At 45.1% G+C, this 12,104-nt stretch overlaps 1 protein-coding gene across 2 annotated transcripts; it reads left to right on the top strand.

Moving 5' to 3' along the window:
• The first annotated feature begins 805 nt into the window (after positions 1–805).
• Positions 806–10,698, top strand: rcan1b (regulator of calcineurin 1b). Of its 2 annotated transcripts, none has more exons than XM_047576669.1 (5): positions 806–1,176; positions 1,325–1,490; positions 7,294–7,467; positions 7,841–8,000; positions 8,409–10,698. In XM_047576669.1, exons 2-5 carry the CDS (start codon positions 1,356–1,358, stop codon positions 8,591–8,593), a joined length of 654 nt encoding a protein of 217 aa, XP_047432625.1. In that variant the 5' UTR covers positions 806–1,176; positions 1,325–1,355; the 3' UTR covers positions 8,594–10,698. The 2 variants fall into 2 exon arrangements, with proteins under 2 accessions (XP_047432625.1, XP_047432626.1); XM_047576670.1 differs by lacking the exon at positions 806–1,176 and adding an exon at positions 5,157–5,666 and having other exon boundaries at positions 1,351–1,490.
• Positions 10,699–12,104: the final 1,406 nt, after the last annotated feature.

The raw sequence follows: 12,104 nt of genomic DNA, 5'->3' as shown, positions 1-12,104 counted from the left end.
TCCCAATAATCTATAATAATAAAAGTTTTTGATCAGAAACAATACAAAATTACCACTTGAGAACAAATGAAAACAAATACTTTCTCAGGCAGAGTGTTCAGAAACTAAAGCTAAATCTCCCTCCTCATTGCATACTCTGCAAAAAAAGCAGTATTTAGACCAAGGGTGTCAAACTCAGTTTAGTTTGGGGGCCACATTCAGCCCAATTTGATCTCAAGCAGGCCGGACCAATAATACAGTAGCAAAATAACTTATAAGCAACAACAACAACTCCAAAATTTTGCCATTTCTTTCAGCGCAAAGAACAACAAGTCAGTTGGGAGAATGTTTATATTTAATAAAAAATCAGTCAAAAAAAGTTATATTTCTTTATCCTATAAAGCCTGAACGTATCTCTGGTGATATGGTGATGAAGTACCATAACTCATGTTTACGGTACGTGTAAATGGTTAGCACTATTGTCAAAATTCTTTTGTGACAAATTTGCTTTTGTCTGGAAGACTAATTTTCACATTTGCAAATTCACGCAGTGGGCCAGATTTGGCCCTTTTGGTCATCTGTGTTGGTCCACGGGCCGTACATCTGACACCTGTAGACAAACACAGTCAAGTCGTCCTTTAAAGCTAACTACAGACTTTCAGAGGTGTTTGTTGTGCTGTTCATACTACGTGGCTACCGCTGCAGTCGCACAACAGAGAAACTCAAACTTAAGTATCGACATCATTGCATTGGTATGGGCTAATATCGATACCAGGGTTGGTATCTACATTAACAATATTTGGATCGATCCGCCCAGCTGCTGTTCAGTTTACGTCATCTCCTTTATCCTCTGCGCCATGCTAACGCAAATGCTCCCATAGCTGCATTTATAGTTAATATTAAGAGGACATTGTGTAGTTTCGGTTGAGGGCCGTTGCAAAAAAACAAAAAACAAAAACAAAAAAACACGGCCGCCTTCGGCCGCGAGTGACAAATCGAAGACATTCACAGAAGGCCGTGTCTCACTTGTTTAGGTTCCTGGTCTGCGTAAGTTGTTAGCCAGCTTAGAGCTGCTTTAAAGCTAATACACTGAAGAGCAGCTTTGCAGCTTTTACTTGTGCTGGCGGAGGAAACCGCCGCGGACAGCGCTGTTTGAATCCACCACACTGTCATGAAATAGCGCTCACCGCGTTGCTGGTACGTGCCACGGAAAGTTAATTCTACGTTTCTAAGTGTTTTCAACAGCTACCAATGTCGGGGATGTGGCCGACGTGGGCCGGGTGTTGTTGCGCCGTTTAACTGCGCGGACTCGAGGTTCGCTAACACGACTCGTCCCCTTTTCCAGAGACAAGTCTCGAGTTCTCCTACAAGCCGTGATGCAGCGGGCAGAGAATGGTGGCGGCGGCGGCGAGGAGGAAGAGGCCACTGTGGATGTCCAGTTCACCGACTTACCGAATGCACTGATAGCATGCAAAGCCCCGGAGGATTTGTTCACCGATGGCATACTGAAGGTGCGTTAAAATAACAAGCAGCGGCATGTTATTGGGTCGTTTATGTGTATTTGGTGTATGCCGAAGTCAAGGGTGCTGCTTTTGGGTTCGTAAGACACGTAAACTAATGTGTTGTGTATAATGGGCTTAAGCGGGTGAGCAAGGACGTGCTAAATCGCCTAACATTTGAAGGGAGTTTGGTGCTATGCTCTGTAAATTCATATTGACTGTATATAAAGATGGACGCCCTATCCGTGACGTAATCAGGGGGGTCCAGACAATTTGCATTGCAGGTCGATGTAAGGTGTGGCCCCCTAGTACAATGTTTCACATACACCAATTAAATTAGATAGATGTTTTACTTATCCTGAGGGAAATTTAGTAAAAAGTAAGACCGCAGCGGTGAGAACCACAAATCCTAACCACTAGACCACAACATTAAGACCACTGACAGGAGATGTGAGTTACATTGACCATCTTGTGACAGTTTGGTGTTCTGCTGGGAAACTTTTGGACGTGCCATTCATGTGGATTTTGCACATCCACCCACCCACCTAGACCAGACCAGGTACCCCCGCCCCATAGCAATTACACCCCCTGATGGCAGCAGCCTGACACAAATTAGAACAACTCGAAACGTGAAAAACAGCACAAGGTGTTGACCTGCTTCCAAATTCCCAAGATCCCAAACTGATCAATTATCGGTGGGATGATCCACAGAGGCCCCTCCCCTTAACCCAAAGGCCCCCACTAACAATATTGTGTTGGCAGACACCACAGGACACCCTCAGATGTTACATATCCATTCTCTAATGGTCAGTATCATCTGCACAGTGAAAAAATGTATGTAGTTCCTAATAATAATAATGTATGAGGTGAAAAGTATAGGTCCTAGCACAAAACCCAGAGGAACTCCATAAATACCTTTTGTCCTTTGTGAGGAAGAATCATTGTTCAATTCCGTTTTATTTTTATAGCATTAATAACTATACAGATTTTCTCAAAATCTGGCCTGAAGCCTTGAGAGCAAGCCTGAAGGTGACGGTGGATAAGGATAAACTCTTTTCAGGAACAGGAAAACCCTCTGAACAGGAAGATATATTAAGCAGAACCCAGCTCATATGGAGGGATCTGGCAGATTTTTGTAGAGTTAAAAAAAAAAGAGTGGGAGAAGAGCAGGAGAAACAAGATAAACAAACATCTGTCATACATACATCTGACTAAAGCAAACGTAAAATCTGATGACGATACAAATGCAAGATGTAGCTGATGATGTCACACGACAGTTTGAGAACGAATATAAATAGAACCGTCGGTGACATCAGTAGTTCTGTCACAGGCGAGTTAGCTGCTACAGTGATTAAATATAAGAGGAATAGTAGGCAGGTTGGAAAATTTTACATTCAGGTGGGAGTGGGTAGCTGCAGGCTGTGAAGACTGGGCAGGTTGATGAGAACACGACAACAGATGTAGTGTGAAGCTCTACAGGTCAGAGACACACAACTCCAGCAGGGCAGGCCAGATATATTCACAAGAACATGGAGGAGGAGGAGGGAGAAAGAGAGCAAGCGTGCTATATAGTAGTAACAAAGTAGAAATTGGAGCTCGGTGGGAACAGGAGCAGGAGCTCGGTGCCGGAGCTTGGAGAATAGAATGTTGACATGAGTCAGTCGACGTCTTTTTGATCATCTTTCACACACAGGTGTAGCGAGTTTGGCTTGTTTAGCTTTTTGACCCTTATCTTTTGGAAAGGCAGTGCTCTGCTGAACAATAAGTGGGACGTTGGAACATTAAATTGCGTTTCCTGCTGGGTGACGGAAGGAGGGGGCATCACTAACTGTGCATTACTATTGTTGAACTATGTCATGTCTGTCAGTAGCCGTCGCCTTACTGTTAAAACACCCTGAGGGTGAGGGTTGCTTGGCCAATATGATTGTTTGTTGAGCATGATTTTGTCATGGATCTGATTCCTGTCAACTATCATTTTATAGGGAAATGTTTTAGCCAAGCAAAGCATCAAGCCTTACTAATCCTTAGACGAAGTGCCCCCCCCCCTCCATAGCCGGAAAGGGTTCAGAATTCAACTGGCCTCCCCTGCCCACGCAAATGGCAGCTGCGCACATGATCCTTGAATTGGGGTTGCGGGTTGCGGGTTGCCAGGATGCGTCGAAATTGTGTGTAGTCGGTGGATTGTGTGCTCTAATCTCTAATCACCATCATCACGAAACATTAAAAAAAAAAAAAGTAAAACAGACAGACAAAATGAAAGAGAGCCGTGCCACTGCTGCAGTCATTTTCGTCATATTCCTTGGGTAATGCAGGACAAATATAGGATGCCCCAATGACGCCTTTATTCGGGAATCTGTCGGGAATCCGACTCTCGATCCAGATGCACTGTACGACTAAATTAAGTCTGAAGACAGGGCTGCCCAAGCTGATGTAATGAGGAGACGGTAGCTTGTACCTTGACTCCAGAAACCCGGGTAGTCTGTACTACAGAAGTCATCTAGTCTAAAGGCTCGGTTAGGGTTAGGGTTAGGGTTAGGGTACTGTGATACATAGACGCCGCAACCCACGTACGTAGCCTACGCCGGATTGCTAGGTGTCTTTTTTGCCGGTCGGATTCCTTTTCGTTTCTGGTTCCTGCTTCATTTTCAACAACAGCAATTGAATTTCGCCAACGGCAAGTCAAGTGTTTGTGTCTGCGTTCATTTCTGGGGAGGTGCAGACCTCCTCGGTGAACTTTTTCAAACGGTGAACTCCAGCTACCAATCGAATCGCAGCCCTTGCAGTCTGTTTTATCGCAGATCTGGGGATGTCTTTGGAACATTTGTCTCTTGACTCTGTCTTTGGGAACCTTTTCTCTTACTTAAGACACAGCGTCCTTTTGTTGTTGTTTGGGCGCAGCCTTTGCCTAAGTGCACTCGGCACCTTCTCTTTCTTTTCTTTTCTTTTTTTGCGGTGAATCAAGTTGGTAATCACCTCGCCAAACATCCACATCGGTGTACTTGCACTGTTGCTAGCCAACCACCTTTGAAACAGAAGAGGAAGAAGGCATCTTGATACAAAGGATCGGCCTTGAACGAGACTCATGACGGATTAAATCCGACCACTTTAAAAACGTCTGGAACGGCGACAATCGCAGCAGGAAGTATCATAAGGTTTTCTTCCACGCGGCGTTCCGCATACCCAGCGTTTGCTGTCAACCTTTCCACTTTTCTTTCCCGGAGCGTTGTTTTTCCATTCGACAAGCGGCTCCTTTCCGCATTCAGCCGCTGCAGAAAGCAGATTAATGTGTCAGTTTGCTCAGCTGTGATTATTTTTCCAGCATCTCACTCGCAGACGCACGCCCACGCACTCTCGTTGCCCTTGTGTCTGTATGATTAGTCAGCGCCTGGTAGTAGAAGGATAGATAGAGAGGGGGGGAGAAAAGGGAGAGAAAAAAAAAAAAAACGCCCCTCCCAGTTCAACCGGCGATTGGACTAGAGTGAATGAACAGATTTATGAGACCACAGAGAGAGGGAGAGGATTGTGGGTAATGCGTCATCGGCTGGCAGGGTCTCATTTGAGTGTATGTGGAGCAGGATGTAAGAGAGAGAGAGAGAGAGAGAGACGGCGTTTGATCAGGCTGAATGACAGTTGTGGGTCTCCACACCCAAACCTCTGGAAAATTCCTCCCATTCGCAGACTGCTGCACTGCGTCCTCGGAAAGAGTGACCAAAGGAGGCAGGAATAAAGCAGATATTTAGAGCGCTGGACCAGAAGAAGGGAAGATTCTTTCTCTCATCGTCCGCGACGGCACGCTCAGGAGTGACACCCTCGGATTGTGGATTAGGCAGCGACGTGGACCGGTTCCCCGGGAGGTCTGCGAAGGAAGGTCCACGTGCGAGGACCCGCGCGAAAAGAAGACCGGACCGCTTTCGCGTCAAGAAGCGTACATATACTTCCCACTCAGCTGTCACCCTGGGGAAGGCAACTCTCCTCCGTCTCCCCCCTTCCTCTCCATCGCCGTCATCGCCCTCCTCCTTGTCGCTGTCGGTTTTGGCGTTCCGTCGCGCCCTGTCCGCGGTCATCAGGTGGAGGAGGTTTCAGCTGTCCGGGTCGCCGATCATGCACATCAAGACCGCTAAGGGTAACCGCTTCTGCCTGGTCGCCTCGGTGACCAACCAGGAAGTGTTCCACCGTCCCGAAGCGAAGGTAAGAGAGCAGCACAATCCTTGTGTCTGCACAATTTTGCGTGCATCTGAGCATTATTAAGTCGAAGTCGTCTTTTTGAAGTCGTCGCCGCCAAGTCACTGTTGGAGTGTCGCTAAAATGAATTAAATGAATGTGTTCAGGAGTATGTTACTTTCCAGTACTTCTGTACGTTCTGGCCGGCTACAAGTTTTCCAGCAAATTTTCTGTTCATGTGTGGGGTTTTATTACCTGGAAGCAAGCCAGAACTCTTTTTCTTTTTCCTTCCCACGAAACCCTCGTAGGGGAAAGTTGGTCTGGAGTCAGATATTTTGGGTGGGCTTTATGAGGTAATGAACGGAACGGTGTGGTCGCGTACGTCATCCAGGCACAGCAGAGTTGCTCTGATGGTTGCGTGCAGAGGTGGAATTCGTTCTCGGGACGAAACGCGCCCCGTGAAGGAATCCAAACGGTGTAATGAGATTCAGAGACGAAATCAGGTTAGGGATTTTGTGCTTTTTCTGTTGAAATACTCTAATATACCGTTATAGTTTCCAGTTTGCCCTCATCTTTCTCTGTGAAGTGTAAAACCTCTTACACATCTGAGGGATTACCCTTATTTAAACACACATTTGTGTATTAAGCTGTATTATGCCGCATAGGGATCATATACCCTCTTCTTATGCATTATCTATCTAAGCTAAGCCACACACATATCAGCTAATTCATCTTTCTTTTATTTTATTTTTTTGTTCAAGCACGCCAAGAGGAATTTCTTATCTGCATTTATAACTTGTCATACAAACAAAGACACACACTTTTCAACACCAACTGTGACGGCAGCCAGATAAGTATCTTTTGGACCCGTTCTCACCTTGCATCAAGATGCGTCTCATCACATCAAGTGTAAAACCACGTACACCGACGTTCCGCCATCAGTGCCGTTGTTTCAGAACCACGAACGCGGGACTTGCGTGCGTTGCGCGTAGGGGATTAGGGCGCCGCACGACTACACGACACAGAATGCGTCTGAGAAAGAGCTCTGAGAAATATCACCGTTACGCCGTTTCCAGCGGCAGCGGAAGGTCCGTCACGTTCGATTTGTGGTGACTCGCTTTTCAAAGCGAGACGGGAAAACCGGAGCGCGAAAAGAACGAGGCGAAGCTCTAGTCGGAGAGGAGAGGACGTGGGTTGGCGGTCCGTCAATGCGGCCGGGACACGTTGTCTGGGTTTAGTGGTAATGGACATCTGTGAGCCGCCGCGTCCATTCGTCTCTCTTAACTAATTATCTTCTATAACAATAATTGGACATCTAAAATTGAGTCCACAGCTCCCCCTTGACGCACAGTCGGACACAGACTGGCTACAGGCTCTCTGCGGCAAAGAGGAAGGACAGATATAGTGTCTGTTGGCTATTTTTATCATTTTTAATCATCACATCTTCAATTCTCTTAACTGCCTCCACGGCCGTCTCTGGCCCACAGTGTTAGTATTTTTAGATAGGAGGTGAAGGAAGAGCTGAAGGGAACAAATGAAGTAGAAGTGGAACCTGGTGTAATCTTTTCCAGATTCCAGTCATCGCGTCGCCCACATCTGTTCTCACCGCTCGCCCTCCCCTCCCCTTCCCCTTCCCCTTCCTCTCGCCCTGCAGGCCAGGTTCGAGGCGTTGTTCCGTTCGTTTGACCCGGAGGTGCAGTTCCAGTACTTCAAGTCCTTCCGGCGGGTGAGGATCAGTTTCAGTGACGCTCTGGTCGCAGCCGAGGCGAGGCTCCGGCTGCACAAGACCGACTTCAACGGCAAAGAGATGAGACTTTACTTTGCTCAGGTAATACTTAAGTATTTGTCCTTTGGCATAAAGAACTAATCCTCCTGAAGCTCTTAAAGCTCACTAATGCCACTTAACACAATCTGGATGGCATCTCTGTGCTGCCATTTGTATGGACCCAAAATATAACCCTCCAAACATTTATTATGAGAAATGACGAGAATATTTAGGCTACAGGTCAGTAGCTTTCAGGCTGTTATTGATCGGTAGAATCTTTATCATTCTCACAGATTGGTTCTTTGTCTGACACTGTTTAACCTTAAGGCTCCATAATATTGAGCCACGCACACTCAAAGCTGCTGCCTGTGTTTGTAATCGCTTCCCATTTTATGTTCAGCTGTTGCCAACCCTGACATCTGCCGTTCTCCTACAGTCCGTCCACATCGGGAGTCCTCGCCTGGAGCCGCCCAAGCCAGATAAGCAGTTCTTGATCTCCCCACCTGCCTCCCCTCCAGTCGGCTGGGAGCAGTCTAAGGACGCCACGCCAGTCATTAACTACGACCTGCTGTGCGCCATCTCCAAACTCGGACCAGGTACATGACACGGCGTGGTTTAATTTATTCCATGGATTGGAAAAAAATGCAAAAAGTGAAGCTAAAGCAAGTAGAGCTCCCCCTGGTGGCTGACTGCAATATAGGTTATAGTGTTAGTGGATGGGACCAAATTTTTATTTATTATTTTTAAGACGGTTTCTGTCAAGTGTCTATTTTTACCTAGAAAATTAGTTTTAGATATTTTTCTAACTAAATAGTCCATAAAATTATAAAAATAGGATGTGACATCATGATTGACAGTTGCCATTGAACGTCATCGAGATGTTTTTTTTTTTACAAGCTAAGCTTTGAACCTCCTTAAAAGATGCGGTATAGTAAAAGTTATTATTCAGTCTCGCTGGCCTCTCTAAAGCGGGCTCAGAAATCTACTGCACTGTTAATTTCCAGGGGACAAGTACGAGCTCCACACCGCCACGCCCACCACCCCCAGCGTGGTCGTCCACGTCTGCGAGGACGAGCGCGACGACAGCTCGGCCCCCGACGACAGCGACCAGGACGACAGGCCCCGCCCCCCGCGGCCAAAGATCATCCAGACCCGCCGCCCCGACTTCACGCCCGCGGTCGAGCAGTGAGCGCAATCCGCGGCGGGCGCAACCTGACGGCCGTAAACATTTCATCCTAAAGTGATTGGTCGAGAGCTGAACACGCTGTCGGAGCTTTGAAGGAGGTTTTGGGGGGGGGGGGAGGGGGTTGGGGGACTTTGAGAAGACTCCCCGAGGGGTCCTGCGACGCCCCCTAGATGAGCATGTCACGAGACGAAGCGAGAACACATTGCTTTGAATGCTGCATTCATGTTCCGTGGGAAACGCAGGACAATGATGTTCCTTGTAGAAGAAACGGTTCATCCGATTTAGCCATCAGATGAGATGTACCGCTGCTGAACGGGAGGTAATATTCATTTTGAAGCGTAGGAAATCATATATGCTAATGTTTTAATTCTAGTCTAAGAAGACGTTTCTGGATTTTTGGATTGTGTTGATATTTTTGCTAAAAAAAAAAAAAATGCAGGATGTTGATCAGGTACAAATAATGTCTGTACTAGACCATAAGAGTGATTTGGATGTGGCTTCATTCCCACATGACATGTATGCAGCATCGTCCTGATGAGTCATGTTTTCCTCATCTAGAGTCTGGAACATAAAGCGAAGAGGCAAACGTTTTTAAACTGAATCATTAGACATATCGATGTGGATATATGCTAGGGTGCTACATACAGTATATGTCAGTGAGCTGTAGAGGCTGCACACATTTTTACACCGCTGGCCTGCGCTTTTTCTGATGCTCTTGAGCCGCGTTTCCCCGCACCGAAGAAGTCATGCCGGCCGCGAAGGCTCCCCTCACTCTTCACTAGTGTCTGACTCTGTCTCTTGCTTCACTTTCACAGCTGCTTTGCGGAGAGCAAAAAGTCAAAGCTCGCCTTACTCGTATTATACGGTCAACCTGTGCAGCGTTTTTCTTCTTCTGGAGATATCGTCCCAAAATAAGAGCAACCGCATTCTTGTTACTGTAATGAAAATGTTGTACATTTATGTGTGAATGTAGAACATATGCGCACAGTCCTTGTTAATCTGAGGTCTTTAACAATGGTAATTATGGTAACGAAATAGTATTTTGAAAGAAAACTCTTTCAGCTAATGTATGAGGGGACAAAATGCAAACATGTATTCAACCACTGACTGACTTAAACCCCACCTGCCTGTCGAGGTGTAACCCCATTTTTAAAAGATTGTGCTTGTATAGGTGTAACCGTTTCTAGTCTTTTCAACAACCAAAACGATGTACGTGTGTGCGGGTCAGTTCGTCTTTCTGTTCGCTGTGCGCACACTTGTTGAATCTGACATTTTAAGTGTCGACGTTAAGTGTTCGTCCACATGTCTCAATGTTGTCACCGTAGACTGTAAATAAAGATGGACGTCATAAACAGCTCCTCGAAAGTGAATCCTAAGCAAGTAGGGCTCCCCCTGGTGACTGCCAGTTGCCTTCCCAAGTGTTTTGTAACCCCCCCCAGCTCACCCTCCACCGCAAACTGAGAAAATAGTATAAGGTTGACAGGGAAGTGGGGGCGCATTGTCCATATTTATATACAGTTTATGTTTGTTACACAGGATATGTTAAAACTTGTAAAAAGACGTGTAAAATTGCAGTTGCAGTTTTTTAAAATACTTGAGTGAAAACGCACCTCTGTTTTCCGTAGGCAACCCCTGCGTTAACCGATGTGTGTGTGCCTATAGCTTTTTTTTTTTTTTTTTCCCTTCTCCTGCTCTGCCCATCTGTTTTACGAGTTGCAAACACAGAAAACAAAGCATAACTGGTCTTTCGTCGGCTCTAAATTTAAAGATTTGGGGGAGTTATAGCAATCAAGTGCCACTTAACCAGAGCAGAATGTCTATTTCTAAAGGTACTTTTTGCTTGTTAGATTAGCTTGTTAAATCTTGTCGCGCATTCTTTGTAGTTCTCTGTAATCGGATTTCTGTGTTGGTGACATGAAGGGTCCAGCTTTCTTCTTGTGGATGTCATTTGAGGTGGGGGGGGAATATCCACTAACGGAAGCATCACTGTGCACTGTGTCGTTATGGGATTGAAGAATACATAAGGATCTTAGCTACCTTTTCACTAGCTGTTGACTTGTTTTGAAAAAGGAATATTGAGTTACAACTGAATAAATGTTTGACCATAACATCTCGTGTCTCTTTGTGCATATAGTTGAGTATGGGATACATATGAGTATGTGAATCAAAATAATTAGGAATCAACATGACAACTTCAGAACATTTCTCCGCTAGTTCATTCCACTTTTGTTAGTTGCTCTCAGTACAGAGAGTAGAGAAGTGTAAATGCACTACCATGTATAAACAGAAATGACATGCTGCCATGTAAATAAGATGATTAACATAAGGGTATTTGTTCAATAAAGGAAATTATGTTAAGTAGAAAATGTATATGAAAATAATACTATGCGATCAAAAAGTTAAAAAATATCTCAAAAAATTCTACCTTAAAATACTCAACCTCAAAAAGAGCCAGACTTATGGAAGTATTTCTGTGCCATCAGAGTTTGTGAATGAATTTCTAACTAAATTCAGTTCACAAAAATCAACATCTCAAAAACTTCATCAAAAAATTTTGCCTCCAAAAAATTTTACCTCAAAAAAATTCAACCTCAAAAATATCCAGTCTGAACATCCGGGTAACTAGGTAGAACCACTCGGCCTGTATCTCGATTCATCTTACGTTCCGCGTAATGACGTGGAGTTTGTGAATTTTTTTGTTGAGGAAATTTATTTAGAAATTCATATTAAAACTCAGTAAAAGTAAAATTAACTTGGCCTTCAAAGGGGGCGGGGCCTAAGATAAAGGTAAGGGAAACACTACTATATATAAAGAGGGGCAAACAAAAAGATTTTGAAGCTCAGTGTAATCCGTACCTTTGCAGCGTCTGAGTCTGCTTTACTCTTGGTTAATCCAAAAGCGGGCAGTGTGGCGGCAGGCGGGTTGTGGCGCCCTAGGGAGACGGTTAGCGGCCTATGACGGCGCCCACCTCTCATTCTGTGCAACTATTAAAGGAGGAAATAAATACGCTTACAACTCTGGTACGCCAAATGCTAAGAACTCTAGGGCTAATTTCCCCATGTGTCCATGCTAAAAGTGAGAGGTTGTTCCGGTCTGAGTGACAGGTGTGTCCCGTCTCAGGTTGCTATCTGGCTGCCTCAGCTTTACTCTTTGCCCTTTTTCCCCAATAAGCCGGGGCTTAGGAGGAGTAATGCACTGGCAGGATGACAACGACATGTGCCACCCGCACTTGTGTACATGTACAATTGTATCAGGGTGCAGGCTACAGCAGTAGTACTGTTCAGTGCTGATTTAGAATAGAGAATATTGAATCTCAAGTCGCTCTTCATAAATCTTTTTATTTATTTTTTTTTGCATTTAAATTTATTTTCGGGTTTTGGCCAGCAGGAGGTGCTGTATGCTACCCTATGCTTATCAAGTAGTTTAAGTGTTAATCTAATCAGATAAAATACTGAAATAATATTTAAGTAAGCCCAAAAGGTGCAAAGAAAAGCAGCATATTATTGTTTCCTC

Source organism: Mugil cephalus, chromosome 23 (genome assembly GCF_022458985.1).
Source record: "Mugil cephalus isolate CIBA_MC_2020 chromosome 23, CIBA_Mcephalus_1.1, whole genome shotgun sequence".
NCBI lineage: Eukaryota > Metazoa > Chordata > Actinopteri > Mugiliformes > Mugilidae > Mugil > Mugil cephalus.
This window is presented reverse-complemented; position numbering and strand designations above follow the sequence as displayed.

Excerpts from the sequence above, each read along its gene's own strand:
- rcan1b (XM_047576669.1), top strand. The coding sequence starts at position 1,356 with ATGCAGCGGGCAGAGAATGGTGGCGGCGGCGGCGAGGAGGAAGAGGCC. Across the intron at positions 7,468-7,840 it reads TGAGACTTTACTTTGCTCAG|TCCGTCCACATCGGGAGTCC; the intron begins GTAATACTTAAG and ends GTTCTCCTACAG. Across the intron at positions 8,001-8,408 it reads CATCTCCAAACTCGGACCAG|GGGACAAGTACGAGCTCCAC; the intron begins GTACATGACACG and ends GTTAATTTCCAG.